Source organism: Notechis scutatus, chromosome 1 (assembly GCF_049901735.1).
Source record: "Notechis scutatus isolate UNSWTSFEM ecotype Mainland chromosome 1, rNotScu1.2, whole genome shotgun sequence".
Classification (NCBI taxonomy): Eukaryota; Metazoa; Chordata; class Lepidosauria; order Squamata; family Elapidae; genus Notechis; species Notechis scutatus.
The window spans coordinates 235,994,277-236,015,004 of record NC_142009.1 but is presented as its reverse complement, the minus strand read 5'-3'; the positions used below and the strand labels follow the sequence as shown (position 1 = coordinate 236,015,004).

The 20,728-nt window shown below is 41.1% G+C and overlaps 1 protein-coding gene and 1 long non-coding RNA gene across 7 annotated transcripts in view; both read left to right on the top strand.

Moving 5' to 3' along the window:
• The window catches only part of IRF7 (interferon regulatory factor 7), a 29,807-nt gene that overhangs the window by 2,662 nt on the left and 6,417 nt on the right, over positions 1 to 20,728 (top strand). For 2 of the 6 annotated variants that reach the window (XM_026668213.2, XM_026668211.2), the window contains 10 exons: positions 733 to 844; positions 2,945 to 3,110; positions 5,067 to 5,262; positions 6,533 to 6,624; positions 10,683 to 10,734; positions 12,390 to 12,548; positions 13,665 to 13,904; positions 15,809 to 16,021; positions 16,451 to 16,825; positions 18,719 to 18,837. In XM_026668213.2, coding sequence (XP_026523998.2) covers positions 822 to 844; positions 2,945 to 3,110; positions 5,067 to 5,262; positions 6,533 to 6,624; positions 10,683 to 10,734; positions 12,390 to 12,548; positions 13,665 to 13,904; positions 15,809 to 16,021; positions 16,451 to 16,825; positions 18,719 to 18,837 — 1,635 coding nt within the window. In that variant the 5' untranslated portion in view covers positions 733 to 821. Of the gene's footprint in view, positions 1 to 732; positions 845 to 2,944; positions 3,111 to 5,066; positions 5,263 to 6,532; positions 6,625 to 10,649; positions 10,735 to 12,389; positions 12,549 to 13,664; positions 13,905 to 15,808; positions 16,022 to 16,450; positions 16,826 to 18,718; positions 18,838 to 20,728 lie in introns of all 6 variants that reach the window. The other 4 variants (XM_087950780.1, XM_087950779.1, XM_087950782.1 and 1 more) reach the window with 3 other exon arrangements.
• Positions 1 to 20,728, top strand: part of LOC148133280 (uncharacterized) — a 265,114-nt gene that overhangs the window by 242,460 nt on the left and 1,926 nt on the right. The gene's annotated exons all lie outside the window — the stretch shown is intronic.

The window sequence follows — 20,728 nt, the reverse complement described above, 5'->3', positions numbered from 1 at the left end:
GGTGTACTTGTTGAAATTGTGATAGAGCACTTTCTGGGAGGAATGTGATAACTGAATGAATTCAACCTGCCATAGTGATAAGCTGAGCTAACTATTACAGCATGATGTATGCCTGGTTTTTATTTATCTATCCAATAAATATGGCTGCCGTATCTCATTCTGGGCACTGTGGGCAGTGAACAAAATGAAAACAGAAATTCATCAAAAGCCAATAAAACCATCAAGGCTCAATAAAAACACAAAACCACCACAGGAGGGTTATTATACAGCAGTATCAGGAGCTCTCTCATGACAATTTATTTCACATACATGTGCACCAATGGGGAGAATGCTACCTGGGGAGTACTCTACCTACGTGAGATTAGAGGGATGTAAACCCACAGACAATCTTTCTCTGGGGAAAGCCCAAAAGCATCCTGCCTTTACAGCTAAACATTTCAATCTCTTCTTGGTATTTCTTATTGCTTAATTATTAATTATTGCTAATTAATTAATTGATATTGCAGTTTTGGTTGACATATTTTGAATGGGCTACCATGATAGTGTGACAAACATTTATTGCTGAATTCTGGTTTGAAATAATTGACTACTGTGTTTCTAAAACTGCCCAGAGTATATTTAGAATGTGATATGGGAGCTGAATTTGAAGCCTACTTGGCTATGAAGACATGTAATAAAACTTCATAAACCTGTAATTAACATGGGTTACACCATCTGGTTGTTTTGGAACAGGTTCTCCTTGGAGGGTTCTTCCATTAATCCGTAAGTTACTTGGTGTAAGAAATAGAAAATTCTTTCATATTTCACCTGACAGCTACACAATGGCAACATCAGCAAATAAAGGGTGAGTGGTCCTGAGGTAGAATTATAAAACAATAAAAATATATGTAAGGATACATAAGTAGGCTTGTGTATCCTTACTTTTATTCATACACTGCTTTTCAGCTAGTGAATGGTATGATAAATCTGTCAATGAAGCCAAGCACTTCTCTTTTCTGCAAATAAGAGCTTTTGACCTAAATTACATTGAGAGGGAAGGGAAAAAGCAGCAAAGCAAGAAGAGATTGGGATTTCTTTATTCAAGCATTTGGAAGTAAATTCAATAGCATTTTCTTCCCTGTAAATCTGCTTAGAATTCCAATTTTGCACATCAAGTCTTATAAATAAAATAACAAAAAACAAAATAATAGTTTTTACAATTCCATGCTGGCAGAAATAAACACAATATGCCATAGCTTGTGAGCCAGCTTAATATTTCAGAATAACATCTACTACACCCTGACATTTTGCATTTATACTCCTGGGTTGGTTGCAAGTCACATCACTTGTGCTGGGATGTATATTTAATATTTTGCCCTCCTCCTACAGATACAGTTGGTTGTGTCTGTTCTATTTTAGGTGAATTGGAGAGTCATAATATACACACTATTTCAACCTTGGCTAACCCAGTACTTTCCATGTATCTTAGACTTGAGCTCCCACTGACTTTAATGGTATTACCGTACTTTCCTGTCAGGTAATTAGTGGATGTTGTAATCTAGTAATGACATTAAATTAGGGAAGACTGTATAACTGTAAGTAACTTGTCTCCCTACAACCTTCATACAGCACCTTGTGCTTCTATGTAGCAGCTGGAAATGTTGGGTTTCAGATCAAAAAGAGAACTAAACAATGAGCATTATACTGTAAAGGCAGCCATAATTCTGCGCTGATGTAATACCATAGTGTAGTGTAAGTTACTTATTAATCATTAGGAATACTCCGAGTTACTGCCAGTGTTATTTTTGGAGGAGTTACTCATAATTTTTTTTCCATCTATCTAAATCTGATTTATTTGCGTGAGTATGTACTGTAGCTCTATAGCTATTTGGCTTTGAAGAGAGAAAATGATTGTACACAATAGGTACAATACTGTCAACACTCCCTTAAATCAAATACTCTACTATCCTAAGGAGAGAGATATCAGCCAGACTAGCTCAGGAAAAAACCAGTTTCTTCCTAATTGTTGACAGTTGCTCGGTGAACATCCCTCTCACAATTGCATAACTCTATTGTGTCAAATTAATGATTTGTTCTTTTTTTGTCTGCAAATTTACTCTCACTGCAGTCAAGCAATAGCTAAATGTTCCAGAATAGGCAAATTAACATCCACAAGGTAAACAAGTTCAAATACAACTTCAAAATAAGCACATCTAACAGCTGTTGCCTGCCATGTTTCTCGGTTGACATTTTTCAACCTTGGATTAAGGATCAAGTGAAGGTAGCAGAACTCAGCTGATCCTGAAAAAACTTAACAAAAGTAGGCCTGTTTAGTACTCTATGTGAATGGGAAAACATCAGGAAAGTCCAGACTAGATAAGGAAGTTGAAAAACATTCCAGAGTAGTGACAAGACCATATTTGTATTGTTACCAAGAGAAGAATGAATGTTGTCTGTTGCATCATCACATGTTAAGCTTGGTTTGAGGGAGAAAAAGTACTAAGTTAGACAAGGTTGCTATACTGTATAACAGGAGTGTCAAACTCGTGTCATCATGATGGTGTCACATGCCATATCGGGACTTGTTTCCCCTTCGCTAAACTGGGGAGGGGGGCGTTTTAGCAGGTGACACATCCACCCCTTAGGCTGGTAGTTTGACACCCATGCTGTATATTATGACTCTAGGATTCACCCAAAATGGAAAGGAATGATCCAATCAGGCTATATCATGAAAAAAATGCATTTTTGTAAAGTTCAGGGAAAAAAGATTTGATTCTGGCTTCTTTATTTGAAAACTCTATTATGAAAACTGCACCACTTTTTCTTAATTAGAGGTTTTATTGTTTTGCCTGAAGTCTACAATGAGATTTTTGGAGATCACCCTGCATGTGGACTTACAGTCATTTTTCTTGTGAGTCTGGGCTATAATTTTCAAGGAGTAAAGTTCTTCTATTTGTTCACTCAGGAATCCTAAAAAAGTTGGTTTTTTTGACTGGTTGATTGAGCAGATCAACAGTGGAAGATACAAGGATTTGTTGCACTGGACAGACGAGAACCACACAACCTTTCGTATCCGTTGGAAGCATCAGTCAAACAAGAATCTTGTGGCAGATGATTATGAGATTTTCAAGGTATGAACATGTTCTGCACAAATGATTATATGTATGTGTTTGCTCTGCCAAATGGTGAATTATCTTCTGCAACCATTGCCAGCTTCTAATATTTTAAATAGATCATGATGTAAGCCTTCACAGATTAGGTCTACTCATTGATGCTGAAAGAAGCTAACAGCAATTTTTCTGAAAACGTGAAGACTCCATTTTACTCAAATATCCCTAGTATGGGTAGCAACTCCTGGTTCCATTTACGTGACAGATTACAGTAGAACCTCTGGTCACGAATGGGAGCGTTCGTGATCAAATCGGGTGACGACCAAAGTTTTTACCTCTGGTCGCAAATGGGTGCTTGGGTGGTGACCAACCACAGCAATTTGCTCTTCCACAGCTATTTCCCCTTCCACACCGCACTTTTTTTACACGGATGTGTTTCCAGTGACAACCAAATCAGGTGACGACCGAATTCTCAGAACGTGTTACAGTTGTTACCTGAGGTTCTACTGTACTTTAAAAACTTCTAGGTGCATGTAGATAATGTTATGGATTCCAAAGGTTTTTTTGTGAGAAACCTGGCCTGGAAATTAAGGACAATTTCTATTGGAAGCCGGAATAAAAAGGGAGCTTTTTATTACTCAATCTTAAGATGTTATAGGGGATCCTAAAGTGACACTTCCATTGTAGGTTGCTCTTCCAAACTTTCCATTGTTGCTGTATAGTTCTTCCTTTTTATTTATGATAAAGGACAAAGGGTAGGACTAGTAATATGTGATAGTTTAATGAAAACCATCTCTGAGTAAAAAAGGTATTTTAATCTTTGTTCTCATTGTAGTATTCAGAAACTGCCCATAAGCAAACACCTGATATTTATAATGGATGGAGAGTTCTTATTGGCATCTGTGGAAACTTTTCTCCCATTCTGAGTAGTAGGTACCTCTGTCAGTGTATATGATTACTTTTATTTAAATAAAGTTTTATTAAGTTCTATTATAAAATACAATGCAAATAAAGATTAAAAAAGAGGATAAAAAAGAAGAGAAAAAAGATTCTGATTTCCATTTCTTTTCAACACAGTAAAATATTAATGCACTTAAGACCTCAACTTTTTACATTACTTATAATGATTACAAGCCAGTTCTATAACTACAGTTATTAAATTTTCAAAACAAATTCTAAATTTCAGGGTTTTTTTCTATTTTAAACATAAAAACTAGAAGCAATAGCCCAATAAAAATAACCCAAATAAAATATCATTGTTTAAAACAGTTTACATTACCAGATAACAGATAATCAGAGTTGGAAGGGACCTTATAGGTCATCTAGTCCAACCCTCTGCCCAAGCGGGAGACCCTACACCATTTCTGACAAATGGCAGTCCAATCTCTTCTTGAAAGTCTCAAGTGATCTAAACCAAATCCATTTCCCTGTTGTAAGAATTGATATATATTTCTGTTTACACTTATCTTTTTAAACTATAATCATCTGTATTAACAAAAATCATCATACACTTTCAAATTCTTTAAACGTAGAAGGAAAACTCTTATATTTATTTTAAAACTCTAAATGTTTCTTAAGAAAGTGTATCTTTATAACTAAAACAATTCTAATGTATCTTTTTAAACTTTTAAACTAGCAAAGGTAATAAGACTACTCTTCCCAAATGTGGCATTCTTCAGATGTTGTATACTTGCATTTTTTAGAACTTGCAGCTCTAACACATTAGAAAGAGCATAAAATTGGGAGCGGCTATACATGAAAAACTACACAATGAAATATCTCTAGTTGCCTGTTCAGTACACCTTTACCTTTTATCAAGTCTCATATTTGCTTTTTTTTATTAGATTCTGATTACCCTATTCCTAATTAATTGGATCAGGAATTGGACAAGGTGGGATCTGACTTTTTATTGAATGGAGAGGTATCTTTTGTGTTTACATTTCGATCTCGTTATTTTTTGTGTTTTCATATGAAAAGGCATGGGCTATGTATACCGAGAAATATAATGAAGATTTATCAACTCCTAGTAAATGTAAACTCAACTTCCGCTGTGCCATGAACAGTACAAAGAGATTTGAAAAACTCGTGTCAAATGAACCTGACTTTCGCATATACAAAATCATCCCCCTGAATCCAAAAACTGAATTACCAGCTAACCCCTCTTCTGGTACAAGTAAGAGTTCTTGTATTAAATTTTTTAGCTTAGAGATCGAGAGGGATGCAATTTCCTATGTAAGGGAAATAATGAGAAAAGTTAAAAGTCTGAAGTTTTGAAAGGATATCATTTAAAAACAAATGGTGTATATCCATAAAGGTAATCCTCGACTTATAACAGTAATTGAAGCCTACCCATTTCGACTGTAAGGAGGAAGTTAATTGAAACTCATTAAGTGAAAGATCCTGGCTCGCCCCAATGCCAGGTTAAACTATGTAGGGATTAATGCAGGGGTCCTTAAGTGTGCATGGGTGCCTCAGGGATGTTTGCTCACGGCCTCCCCCACACCCTGAGATACCCCCATGCCAGGGGTGGGATTCTACAGGTTCGCACCTATTCGCTAGAACCGGTTGTTAACATTCTAAGCAGTTCGGAGAACCGGTTGTTAGAAGAAATTACTGGCCTAATCCTGTAAGGAAGGCAGGAAGGAATCATTCTGGGGTTGCTTACAGAAACTGCCTCTCTGTTAACCCTTATTACATTCTTGGCAGGACTAGACTTCCTGTCTCTGGAACGTCTCTGGAGTTTTTTTCCCCTTCTTTGCTGGTACTTTGCTTGTGTGGAGTGACCATTCAAAGTTACAATGGCACTGAAAAAAGTGACTTATGACTGTTTTTCACAGTTACGACTGTTGCAGCATCCCCACAGTCACGAGAGGCCAGGCGAGGAGATGCGTGCCTCGATGTGAGTGATGTTGAGTTGGCCACACCTAGCCAGTCACATGACCACCAAGCCATGTCCACCAACTAAGCCACGCCAACAGAACCGGTTGTTAAAAAATTTGAATCCCACCCCTGCCCCATGCTCTGCTTCCTTTCCTTGGGATTCCCCCAGCCACCCCTCACAATCCTTCCCTTATCTTTCAGAAATCTGGAGAACTCAGTATTATGGGCCATTCTTACTGAGTTTAAATACTACTGAGTGAGGCTAACAATCAGCATATTGGCAAAGTAGTTCTGCTGATTTGAATCCAACTACAAGAGAGAAATCAGAATTGTACAACATGCTTCCTTGACAAAAAACAGTAACAAATTACCCAAACTGAATAAAAGTTGGAGATAGAAGCCCAATCCATTACTAGTACATAGACTGCCAGGGGGTATTACTCGTGATTCAGTATAGCTTATGCTGAACTAGCAAGCATTTGAATTTAATTCTTAACAAGTAAAATATAAAATTCTAAATATCTGAATAACAACAGTTTTGCTTTTGTTATCCGCTTTTTAAGGTAATGCGAGTGAAAATGAAGCTGAAGCATTGCATTTCAGTCCATACAGTGGAGAATGTCCAGCTCTGCACCAATCTACACAGCTACACCAGGTACAGATCTGTAGCATTTGCTGCAATAACTGGATTTGAAAAGGCAGAGGAGTCACTGAAAACACCAAGTTTTGGAATTGGTCAACACTGATAGTAAATTGTATGGGGGAAAAAAATCACGGAATGAATTCATAACGAGCTTTGTCTAAGTTGACAAAACTGAAAAGCATATGTATACAGAGATTATGTGGATCTTTACAGGACTGGAAAAACCCTTATCTCTAGAGAAACAGCATCTAGACCAGGGGTATTAAACTCCTGAAGTCACGTGACATATCGGAACCTTTTCCCCCTTCACTAAACCAGTGGGGGGTGGGGCCAGCACGTGACGTATCCAGCCCGTGGCCACGAGTCTGACACCCCTGATCTAGATCAAGGATTCCCAACCCCCAGGCCATGGACTACATTGGGCCACAGCATGCCAGAAACCGGGCCATGCCAACAAGCAAAGTCCCATCCACGGCATGTAGGCAGCATGCTAAACCCTGCCCCTTCTGATTCATGGAAAAGCCTCTCTCCATGGAATTGGTCCCTGGTGCCCAAAAGGTTGGGGGGGGGCTGATCTAGACAATCAGCTTATTTATAAATGAAGTATTTTGCATTTGCTGCAAATCTACTTCTGACTCAGAGGTTATTTTGTGAAACGTATTTAAAATGGAAAGCAACAAAAGAGGACAGGATACAGGTGAAATCTTGAAGTCATACCAGTTCCTGATCTATCTTTCTGTTGTAGATCTAGTATTTTTCAACAATCCACCATCTAAATTTTGACCCAGGCCAATTTTGCCTAACTTTTTAAGATCACTCAAAAGTTTATTTGAATGTGTGTTTGTCTGTTTTATCATATCTTATTTCAAGAGAAATAAAGCATGTGCAACTTCTTCTCCCAGAACCATTCAAAGCCTTGTGAAGTGCTCTTCCTTTGCCTTCTCTTGCTGCCATTGTTTGATAGCTTAAAATGTGAATGTCTGAAGAATTTTTTCCCCACCATAAAATAATAGCAAATTATATTAGTATCTTGTTATTGGACTTTACGTAACTGGCTAAATGTAAACATCCAAGTACCCTTTTAGGCATATGGGTTGGAAGCATCCTTGATTCTATGGTGTTTAGGAAACTTTTATCCAAGAATTTTCCAGTTGACTCCCATCTACTGGTGCTTAGACTATGATAATTTTCAGATGTGAAACTAAAAGTTATTCTTGTTTTAATCAAGTTTGTACTAAGAATATAGAACCTATGCTGCCCAGAAGCTTGATTTAAATGTTTTCCACTGCATTCTTTTCTATGGAAGATATACACTGCTCAAAAAAAATAAAGGGAACACAAAAATAAGACATCCTAGATCTGAATGAATGAAATATTCTTATTAAATACTTTGTTCATTACATAGTTGAATGTGCTGACAACAAAATCACACAAAAATTATCAATGGAAATCAAATTTAGCAACCCATGGAGGTCTGGATTTGGAGTTACACTCAAAATTGAAGTGGGAAAAAACACTACAGGCTGATCCAACTTTGATGTAATGTCCGTAAAACAAGTCAAAATGAGGCTCAGTAGGGTGTGTGGCCTCCACGTGCCTGTATGACCTCCCTACAATGCCTGGGCATGCTCCTGATGAGGTGGAGGATGGTCTCCTGAGGGATCTCCTCCCACACCTGGACTAAAGCATCCCCCAACTCCTGGACAGTCTGTGGTGCAACGTGGAGTTGGTGGATGGAGCGAGACATGATGTCCCAGATGTGCTCAATTGGATTCAGGTCTGGGGAACGGGCGGGCCAGTCCATAGCATCAATACCTTCATCTTTCAGGAACACACTCCAGCCACATGAGGTCTAGCATTGTCTTGTATTAGGAGGAACCCAGGGCCAACTGCACCAGCATATGGTCTCACAAGGGATCTGAGGATCTCAACTTGGTATCTAATGGCAGTCAGGCTACCTCTGGCGAGCACATGGAGGGCTGTGCGGCCCCCTAAATAAATGCCACCCCACACCATTACTGACCCACTGCCAAACCGGTCGTGCTGGAGGATGTTGCAGGCAGCAGAATGTTCTCCACGGCATCTCCAGACCCTGCCACGTCTGTCACATGTGCTCAGTGTGAACCTGCTTTCACCTCTGAAGAGCACATGGCACCAGTGGCGAATTTGCCAATCTTGGTGTTCTCTGGCAAATGCCAAACGTCCTGCACCGTGTTGGGCTGTAAGCACAACCCCCACCTGTGGACGTCGGGCCCTCATACCACCCTCATGGAGTCTGTTTCTGACCGTTTGAGCAGCCACATGCACATTTGTGGCCAGCTGGAGGTCATTTTGCAGGGCTCTGGCAGTGCTCCTCCTGTCCCTCCTTGCACAAAGGCGGAGGTAGCGGTCCTGATGCTGGGTTGTTGCCCTCCTACGGCCTCTTCCACGTCTCCTGATGTACTGGCCTGTCTCCTGGTGGCACCTCCATGCTCTGGACACTATGCTGACAGACACAGCAAACCTTCTTGCCACAGCTCGCATTGATGTGCCATCCTGGATGAGCTGCACTATCTGAGCCACTTGTGTGGGTTGTAGACTCCGTCTCATGCTACCACTAGAGTGAAAGCACCGCCAGCATTCAAAAGTGACCAAACCATCAGCCAGAAAGCATAGGAACTGAGAAGTGGTCTGTGGTCACCACCTGCAGAACCACTCCTTTATTGGGGATGTCTTGCTAACTGCCTATGCTTTCCACCTGTTGTTTATTCCATTTGCACAACAGCATGTGAAATTGATTGTCAATCAGTGTTGCTACCTAAGTGGACAGTTTGATTTCACAGAAGTGTGATTGACTTGGAGTTTCATTGTGTTGTTTTAAGTGTTCCCTTTATTTTTTTTTGAGCAGTGTATTATATTTTGGTACTAGAATGTGCTATTGAAGGTACATAATACAACCATTTTGTTGATTTGGGTGCTTACTAGATTATTTTAGTCTAGGTTGTCTGACTGATATTAATATTTTAAGCTGTTGTAATGTGCTGAGAGTGCTAGAATGGCTTCTAATCCATTGTAATTAATTAATTAATTTGGAGATGTTCACTGCCTAGGTAGAAAGAATGTCTAGAAACTCTTGGTAATCTAGAAGTTGCCTTATGCTAAGCCAATAATCCTTTGGATCAAATATTATTGACATGGACTGTCACCATCTGTGTAGTAATTTAGACTGGAATCTTTGAGCACCCTTCCTGGACATGATAAGGTTGAAATTTGAGACACTCTACATGCCAAGTGTACATTTACTATTGAGTTGTCATACCAAGATCTGTCATCTCAAATTCCTAACTGACTGAACATTTTCAAGGAGGGTCTAAACTGCTTTTGGTCTCCTTTTATTTGTTCATGGGAGAAAATACATACCCTGTTTCTCCAACAATACGGCCTCCCCCAATAGGAAGTCCCAGCATGTTTTATAGGCATGAAATGAAATTAAGCCCCTCCCCCCAAATTAAGGCCTATATTAAAACATGCAAAATGGGGAAATGGTGGGGGGCTTGCTGTTAGAAAGTACTTTTGTTGCACACCCGGATATGGTGCTGCCTGCGTTGACCCGATACGAAGTGCCCCACCAACGCTGAGGTCAACATCCAAGCTGTCGCCACCCGCCTGCCCGAAGATGCAAGGGGGAATTAAGTCACCCCTAAAAGACAGCCTAGCCATTTTTGGGCTCAAAAAAAAAAAAAGACCTGGCCTTATTATATGAGAAACACGGATAGCCGTTTCCCGCCTAGTAAAAGTAAACAATCTGATTCATATAGATTTAAATGGGAGATGTGAACTACATACTTTTAAGTCTGTGGTTTTGACAGCAATGACTCTTGGGTCCTTCCTGCATAATATGCATGTAATTTGGAAGCCTGAGGTAGCATTTGTGCTGGTTTAAGTTGAGAGTGAATGGATTACTGAAAAACGTTCCAGTGTCATGGGGTAAGCTTTAAGTGTACTATCGAGAAAAGTTGATCAGCATATAATGAACATTTTCACATGGTATTTCTCAGCATTTGCAACAAAACGTTTCGTCTGCTTCACAGAAGGAAATTGATGCTGCTTTTCAAACTTTGACACTGGAGAATCGGATGCCAGGTAAAGTTGTGGGTGCTCATAAGAGTTGGCTGGGGTTAGAGGCTTGGGTTGTCTTACTAGGCTGGGATGAAACATGCTTGATAATGACAAGTATAAATGTGCCTATTTTCACTATAAGGCTCCAACTGGAACCACAGTTGCAGGCGGCTTTATGCCTGTGAAATGGCAAAACCATGTTCTGTTTTCTTAATTATTAAAACTTAGTCCCATTTTTTTTAAATTAGGAATTTGAGCTGCCAATTATGTCTAATAATGCCTATTGCTGCATGACTGAATTATTGGTGTGGAAATGAAAGGGGCGGCGGGGGGGACTTCTTAATTTGTAGTATACTTCTTAGGTTTAATAATCTATTGTCATACTGAACATTGTTTGGCCAAGAAGAGAACCTGATCAAGTGTACTTTATTGATAACTCCTGAAGAGGCTACATTGGGTCATTTGTTTAGCAAACGTTTTTGAGAAAGGGTATAGATGCAGCTGCAAAGTAATCTTGGACAGAGCAAATTTAGATAAAATCCCCCTTTTGGTCAGATTTCAGACTTGGGGTCCTGTGACTGAAACTGCACTGATCACTCTGGTGGATGATTTGTATTTGGACCTGGATGGCCCGAGTGCATCCCTCCTAGTCCTATTTAGTTTCTTAGAAGCACTCATTACCATGAATTATGGTGTTCTTTTGGGGCCCCTGTAATGTGTGGGGATTGAGGGCATTATTCTGCATCAGTGTTACTTCCTACCCGGTTTCAGGTTTGGTCAGCTGTAAGGGGGATGATCAATTGAGTTCCTAGATGCTTGTCCATGGGGTTCCATAGGGTTCATGTATCTTTTTATATATATATATTTATATTTATATATATATATATATGGATCTTTGGTTATTCAGGTTTTCTCCCGCGTAAGATTGGAAGTATCTAGGCAACGTTTCGATGAAGTCTCATTCATCATCTTCAGGCTTCTGTCTTCAGCTCTGTGCTTCTCACTCTGAGAAGCACAGAGCTGAAGACAGAAGCCTGAAGATGATGAATGAGACTTCATCAACGCTGCCAGATACTTCCAATCTTAGCGGAGAAACCCGAATAACCAAAGATCCACATACAAATACCCGAGAACCTCAGAAAACATTATATATATATATATATATATATATATATATATATATATATATATATATATATATATACACACACACACACACACACACACACACACACACACACACATATATATTATATAATTTCTACATGAAACACCTGAGGTCTTTCTATTTGGAGTAAGTATATATTATGCTGATGATACTCAGTTATGTATCTCCACCCAGGGCCAGACAGGCGATAGCGTAGATCTCCTACCCAATGTCTAGAGACAATCAGGGACAGAATGGAATGAAGTGCTCTGACACCGGGCTGCTTCTACCCAAATGCATAATTGAGCATGCATATTTGCCATTGGCTTTTCCTTTGTTAATACTCATGTGCAGACATTTAACAACCATTGCAATCCAATGGTGTAGATCGCAGAGATTCCCCAAGCATTTGTACATAATTGATGCTGAGTTTTACATTTAATGTTGATAAAAGTAGTAGGCTTTATCAGAGTTTATCCCATACATGCCATTGCAAAAATCTTATTAATGATGGATATTTATGTGTATGTAGGTTCTGCACTACCAAATGAGAATGCAGCTGGCAATTTTTACCAGACTAATAATGATACACTCCAGTGGATTATGCAGCAGCAGTCCCAACTGAATCTGACTGAAATGCAACATATCTCATGGGCCCCAATAGTAACTGCAGATTCCAGTAATCTTATAGGTAAGTCTAAACATGGCCTTTAAGCAATGAATCACAAAATTATGGAAGTGGAAGGGATCTTGTAATTTATTTAGTCCATCTTCCTGCTTAGTACTGGATTCAATAGAGCAGTGGTGGCTAAACTTTTTGGGATCCTGTGCCAAATATTGTACACGCGCTTGTATGTGTGTGCTCGCATGCCAGCACCCAGAAGGCAATGCACGCGCCCCCCCGCCCCCTGTGCATGTGTGCGCAATCCCCCCGCCGCCACCACCCCCTTGCCTGCACTGTGCCTCCCAGCTGATTTTCAGCCAGTTTGAGGCCTTTTTCGGCCTCCCAGAGGCTTGAGGAAAGCCTCTGCAGGCTGAAAAATAGGCCCGTTTCGTCACTTCTGGTATTTCCGGAAATACAGGAAGTGACAAAAGGGCCTATTTTTCAGGCTGCAGAGGCTCAAGCCTCTGGGAGGCCGAAAAAGGCCTCAAACCAGCCGAAAATCAGCTGGGAGGGCGCGCACATGCACAATGAGGTAAGTTTGCCTGCGGCTTGCATGCCACAGGTTTGCCATTATGACAGTTGGGGGTTTCTTTGACAGATGCCTCTCCAGCCTCTGGATGAAGACCTGTCGTGAAGGAGAACTCGTCCAGTCATGTAGCAACCTATTCTAGTGCCTGACAGTTCGGTTAGGAAATTCCTCGATGTCTAGCTTGAACCACGTTTCTTCTAATTTTACCTGTTAGTTCTAGTCCAACACTCTGGAACAACAAAAAATAAGTCCTGCCTCTTCCAGATGTTAATCTTTACATGTCAAAGACTTGTATCATATCAAGTCTTTTTTCCTGTATAGTAAACGCTCCCATGTCCTTTAATAATTCCTGTTTGCTCACTCACTGAAATGTTTCTTGGGCCGATCATTTAAACTCTTTGAGTTCTGGGCTGTTTGACTCCATTAAATTAGGCCTTCATGCTAGGTTTGTATCCAAAAGAAACAAAGGGAGTCTTGTGGAGAAGATCAGTGGCTGGAGAACATATATTAAGAGGGGCTACCTACAAAGCTCTTTTTATCATCTTTTTTCCTATCTGTTATAAGGATTGTAGATTCTTTCTGCTGATTACCTTGTTTTATTTTTCTAAATACAGCAGGAAATGCTATTTTGTATGAGCAAAGAAGTTCCTGTGAAACCCCTCAGGTCACCCAAAATGGCTGCTTACCCATAGGGAATGGAGCAGTGGTTGAACCTCTGGCAAGTAATTGTTACCAAGAAGGACCCCAGTGGCTACCTGCAAACCCAACAAATGAGCTTTCCCAGTCAACCATTGCTTTTCCAGTATCACATGCTCAACAAAACTTTCCTGGTGCAAATCAATTTAATCAGTTGGGTGAGTAAAGTATTCTGCAGTATACTTAGCTGAATTCAGCCCAAATGGAGCCCAAAACTTTAAAGTGTAGTGGCTTAAATTCCTATTGACATTATCAAAAGATAGTTCCACTCTTCCTAATTCCATTTGCCCAGACTTTGCAAACTTATTAAAGGTGGAAGAGGAATGAAAAAAAAAAATCAGGCTAATTGCTTGTTAAGCAGAAAGTGAGAGCTTACTTGGCTCTCTCCTGTCTCCCAATTAAACACTTCATATTTGGAGAGGAAACATATCCTTCTTGGGGAACTAGGAAGCTAGTAAGAGAAAATGCAAACCAAGGGCAGCAGAGGAACGTTGTTAGTGAATTGTTCAATAAAGCAATGCAGAGAATGGCTGTTTTCACTGGAGACATAGAGAAATGTGTTCAAAATGTGATAGGGATAGGGCAAGATCACACAATTTTCTTGACTTTCCTCTTATTTTATTCATTAAGACTGAAGTAAGTGGTTTGGCTAAACCTTATAAGGATTTCCAAGTCGTTTCACTTTTCACCAGCTTCATGACTTCCTTGTATTCTTAGCAGGCATTTTATTTTATTTATTTATTTATTTTATTTGTTTGTCAAACATGTATAAGATAACAAATATAGGTATGAACATAAACATGAACAAAGGAAGTAAATACAGATAAATGGGGACAGTAAGACAGGGATGGTAGGTACGCTAGTCCACTTACGAACACCCCCTTTAAGGACCTCTTAGGAATGGGGTGAGGTCTATGGTAGACAGTATTCCAGGCATTGATCACTCTGTTGCTGAAGTCATATTTTCTGCAATCGAGTTTATAGTGGTTTACCTTGAGTTTGTATCGATTGTTTGCTCGTGTATTGTTGTGGTTGAAGCTGAAGAAGTCATTGACAGGCAAGGCATTGTAGCAGACAATTTTGTGTACTATGCTTAGATCGGACTGCAGGCGGCACAGTTCCAGATTGTCCAAGCCCAAAATTTCAAGCCTGGAGGCATAGGGAATTCTATTGCGAGTAGAGGAGTGGAGTACTCTTCTTAAGAAATACCTCTGAACCTGCTCAATCATGTTAATGTCCGATATAGAGTGTGGATTCCAGGTGAACGAGCTGTATTCAAGAATTGGTCTGGCAAAGGTTTTGTATGCCCTAGTTAGCAATTCAATGTTAGCGGAGAAGAAGCTTCGCAAAATAAGTTTACCAATTCTTAATGCCTTTTTGGTAATGCTGTTACAGTGAGCTCTGGGGCTTAGATCGTTTGAGAGAAGTACTCCTAGGTCCTTGACAGAGTGAGTTTTTCCCACCTCTTGATTTGATAGCTTGATATGGTCAAAGATAAAACTACCAAACATTTGCATTTATTTCCAAAATCATTGTAAGTAAGCAAATCTGTATACAATATGATACACTGCTAACATGTATGTGTTCATATCGTGTGTATTTCCCCTACCCCAGCCCCTGGATCTTCTTGACCACCATTGACTACTATGGATCTATTTACATTATACCAGTTGTACTTCAAACACTTCAATCAGTCTTCTCCCAGTCTTGCCAAGTGATTCATAAATTCTAATTAGAGTCACGTGCACAGTCCATCTTAGGTCTATCAGCCAACATTGTACTAGATAAAAATGAACAGTATACAGTCCATTTGCATCAGTTGCTAGAGGTATCTAACCCATGTTGCCATTGTTGGACTTTTAACTTTCAGCCAATGCCTCCATTGCCTAGCTTCCTTTTCCCCCAAAGTCTCTCTGGTCTTGACATGGCATTCCCCCAGTAAAATAAAGGGCTTTGTGTTCATTGAGCAAGAAGTAGACACATGGGAAAGTGGCTCAGTGGCTAAAATACAGTAGTTGTCACTTTTGATTTGAGAATAATTGTTCTTTCTCCTCTGTCTTAGAAGAAGCTGTCTGCGATACTAGCTGTTTCGTCGATAACATTTATCTGAACCAAGAGCCTCAGGATAATGGAATGAGGAATAATGAAATGAGGAGTGACTATCCACTTACAGCAAACCAGGAAGTTATGATGGAACAGAGTGTATTTGTACCTTCAGCTACCCTCCCAATAGATGAACCAGCCATCAATAATGTTCCTTCTCAGGACCTCGTAGGTCAGTGGCCCCCAACCTTATGGACACCAGGGACCAGTTCCGTGGAGAGAGGTTTTTCCACAGACTGGAGAGGGCATGGTTTTGTGTGCTGTCCGCATCCACGAATGGGGCTTTGCTTGTTTGCGCTGCCCGGTTTTTGGCATGTCACGGACCAGTGCCGGTCCACAGCCCGGGGATTAGGGACCCCTGCTCTAGGTCAGTGAAAGACTTTTCTGTGGGCTCACGAAGGCAACTAATAAAAATATCTGAGCAGCAATAGCTAACAAAAAATGTACCTTTTAATTGGAAAGTAGGGAATAGTTCCTTCCCAAACTCCTTTTTCTGTCTTCTTCTTTGTTTTCTGCTAATGCTCAGTCAACATGCAAGACCTTGCAGACAAAAGGATACCGCGTCTGCTTTCACTACACTGTGTACTCTTGTCTCTTGCAGAAACCGCCGCATTTAACATAAAGGTCTCCATCTACTACCATAACAAGCTGCAGGAAGAAGCAGAAGTAAACAGTTGCATGTTTACCTACAACCAGGAGAACTGCCACCAACCACACAATACACAGGTCATACAGTTTCCCAATCCAGAAGTGCTGTCGGATCAGAAGCGAGTTCGACATACCTTGACCGCATTAAACGCTGCAAGGTTATTATTATATCAGAAAAACGGGAGGATCTGGGCGAAGCGACTGGGCACCTGTCAGGTCTTCCATGCATTCTCCAAGGAGTTGGACAACCCTTCTCAGGACCCTCCACGTAAATTGCTGCCAAGAAATGTTGAAACCGAAATCTTTGACTACGAACAGTTCTGTCGAGGTGAGGGTCTAGAAATGAGGCAAAGAGTCTTCTTTATTGAAAGGGCTATGTGCAGTCTCATCTGTGTTCAGATCAGGGGCTGTGACATCTGGGTTGAAATAATTAAAAAGGAAGGTAATTGCAGGCAGAGTATCCCTCTTAGAGCCATTTGTTTAATGGCGGTTTGAAGTTACAGTGGCACTGAAAAAAATTATCTTACAACTGGCCCTTGCATTTATGACTGTAGCATCCCCAGGATCACATGATCAAAATTTGGGCGCTTGGCAACTGACAGTTGTAGCATCCTGGGGCCACGTGATTGCTATTGCCGACCTTCCCTGCGAGCTTCAAGTCAAAGGGGGAAGTTAAGTGATTGCAGCAAAAAAAGATTGCTCAGGTGTGACTCAGTTAACAATTGCATTGCTTAGTGACAGAAGTTCCAGTCCTGTTTGTGCTTATAAATCGAGGACTAATTGTAAAATCTTTCCCTGCCATCTGCAGGAAAATTCCCCATTCCGTTTTCCTACCTATCGACCATTCTTTATTTGAGATTGCAGGATACCGTCTCCAGCTTCGTTCTCATGGTGAGAGAGAGAGACTTTTAGCTTCATGCAAGGAAAGCAGCAGAAGCAGCAGAAGTCTTTCTTTCTCTCCCCCAAACTCTGCCAGAAATGAATCTTTGTGAGACTTGTCGCACTGGCGCAGCCTCTTGGAGCAGGATGCCTTGCAGGGTCCCAAAGACTCATTTCTGGTGGAGTTTGGGAGAGAGAAAGAAAGACTTTTGCTGCTTTCCTTGCGTGCAGCCAAAAGCAGAAGAAGGAAGAAACGGAAAGAAGCAGCCCGGTGGCCAGGCCAGTTGCGTGGGGCGAGTGGGGCAAGTTTCCCCCCCTTTGCCCTTTCCCCCCTCCCCTCGCTACCTCGTGTTGTTTGCAATGCAAGCGATACAAGCCTTGGGTTTCCGTGAGCCATGTGGGCTGCGCAGCCTTGTGTTCCCGCGCAGCCTGGATTAATTGCTTTGGGGGGTGGTGCTTTGGGGGTGATATTTCTCTGCGGACCACCCAAATTTTCACACGGACCACCAGTGGTCCCCGGCCCACTGGTTGGCGACCACTGTGTTATAAGACTTAGTGAAGACCTCTAAGGATAGGCGTCAAGCTGCCAAAAAAGCTTCTTCTCAAGGACTGCTTTGGCTTGCATTTTCAGGAAAAGAGTGTAGCAGTTATAATAGCAGCAGGAGGGAGATGGTTGGAAGAAGCTTTACTCCAGTGATCATAATGCAGCTGGCAGCGGCAGCAAAAGTGCAGCTATGCAAGTATACTCAAAGTAGTTTGGCAAAAAGTTCTTCAGGATTTTGTTCAGGCTTTTTTTTTTTTCATGCCTAATGTGTAGATGACAGCTATTGAACTCAGGACATTTTATATGAAATGTACTTGGTCTGACTCTAGTTGCCATCTTATAGTTCAAGAAAATGGAATGTCTTTTAGGCATTCTAAATAAATAGTATCTGGCGTCATGCAACATGCTAACCTACAATAAATTGGCTGATTTTGGCTTAAATGATGCCTTTGGTATTTGGACAGCTGTTATCCATTGGTATATAGAGGTATTGTATGGGGGAACTGCTTCGTTGCATTCTTTCCTGCTCTGCTAAATGGTATGTTTGTATCTGGGAGAAATGCTTGAAATACAGATTGGCCTCGGAGATTTTATGGTGGTATCTTGAGAGAGAGGTGAGAAAGTCACACTTTGGAAGGCTTGGTTAATGGGTGATGGATGATCAAACGATTCTAGGTTTCTTCTTACTGACGCAAAATAACCTTAGATTTTATTGTATTGATTTGCCCTGTTTTTCTGTTTATGAATCCATATATTGGCTTAAATAGCTATGAATCCTGGACTTTTTCTCTTTAATAGAACTGGCTGACTTCCGGGTTGGTCAAAGAAGCTCGTCTCCTGACTATACCATTTATCTCTGCTTTGGACAGCGGTTTACTGCTTCCAAACCTAAGGAGTCCAAACTGATCTTGATGAAGGTAAGGATACCGGTGTCAGGAAACTTACTGAAGATTGTTCAAGGTGGTTTCTGTCTTCAAAGGGATCACAGTAGTGGACTTCAGTCCGTTGCCACCCCAGCATGATTTCCTCCGGATGCCTGGATGGAAGGAAAGCATAGCCAAGTGGTTATGTGGATGAGCCCTAAGAACTAAAACGGGGCAGCATTTGAGACTGTGTCTCCGAAAGCTGCTTTGGAGGGTGCAGGATCACAAATACAATCCCCTCCAGATCAGATTTCTTCAGCCAGGAAGTCCAGCTTCATTCAGATCTGAGCTTGCTACAGCTGCATGTCTGGATTTGAACACCAAGCCTTACAGACTATAGATTATGGCACAGTTACCTTCCAGCTGGATTTGCAAGATTGCTCCAGGGGCAGGAGGTATACCAGGTAAAGAAGGGAAATCTTGCCATGAGGGTTTCAGTTCTTCAGATGCCAAATAGAAATAAATCAAGTGTCAGTAACCCAACATTTTAAAATGTCGGCCTGTCTATATTTTCAGGTTTCAGGAGACCCTCAATTTACATACATCAAGCCTCACTTTTCTCTTCTTTCCTGTTCCTGTTTTTTTCTCTTAAAAATCCTGATGTGCCATCCTTTTGAACCTTCCATTCAGTGCACACCAGATTCTTCTCTGGGGGAAGAAAAAGAGGGGGCGGCTTTCCATAATATTGATCATGGGCAGCTTTATTTAACGGGGAAATATTTTGTTAGGCCCTCTATAAATATTTTATATCTCTGTCTGTCTCTTGTACAGGTTGTTTATCTTTTTTTACATTCTTTTCTAGCCTTTACAATAAAAAGAGTACCCTAAAAAGAGAAAGTTTAATACAGCAATGAGTTATTGGAGAACAGAAGAAAATAGTAATGGGGCAATAAGCAGCATATCTAATTAAAAATGTGGTACAATTGTATAACATGGTGAAAATATTTTGCCACCCGATCAGTGAGTGTAGGGTTAGCATTCTTTAAATCAGGGGTGTCCAACCTTGGCAACTTTAAGAGTGGTGGACTTCAACTCCCAAAATTCCTCAGCCAGCAAAGCTGGCTGAGGAATTCTGGGAGTTGAAGTCCACGAGTCTTAAAGTTGCCAAGGTTGGACACCCCTGCTTTAAATGATAATAAACATAAAATGTTATTTAGTAACCCTAGTATTTGGAAATGATTAGAGCCAATTAGACAGTATCTTGGGGTATCATAGGGCACCTTAAGAGGACATGGGTGCGAGTTTTCTTCCTCCCAAGATCCACAGGGACAAAGTCTCCATGAATAGGGAGCCCTTTGAAATCTTCCCTCCAGTGTATTCTTTGTTGGTACACCAGCACCAGTTACATATAACCTAAAGCTACTGGATTCTGATTAGGGAAATAAGGCTAGTCTCTTAACACCTTTATCCCTTTTCCACAAGTTTCCCTCCCTCTGCAACAGTGGGGGTATTCTACCGGTTCAGCCTGGTTCCGCCCCAGCACCGGTAGCACCGATGAGCAGCGGAGACGGACCCGGTTCTCTCCGTAGTTCTGCTGTTGGGCCCACCCGCCCACCTGGGCTGCCATACTCCCCTCTGCTTTTGAAGCACAGCTGTATTGCGTGGCACAGCTGAAGCGACAGGGAGTGTGTAGGCTCGTAGGAGATGAGCTGGGACACCTCTGCACCTGCACCAAAGTGTGCGCACGCATGCAAGCCACGCCCACCAAGCCACGCCCACCGAACCGGTGGTAAAAAAATCTTTGAATCCCACCACTGCTCTGCAAGGTCTCAGCCACTAGGTGGATGCCAGCTTGTTTAGCTCATGCTGGAAGGTCCAAGCTGCTACCACCCTGTGGATATTTCTGCCCCTTCATAGCAATAAGCCACCTTGAGCATCTTCATCA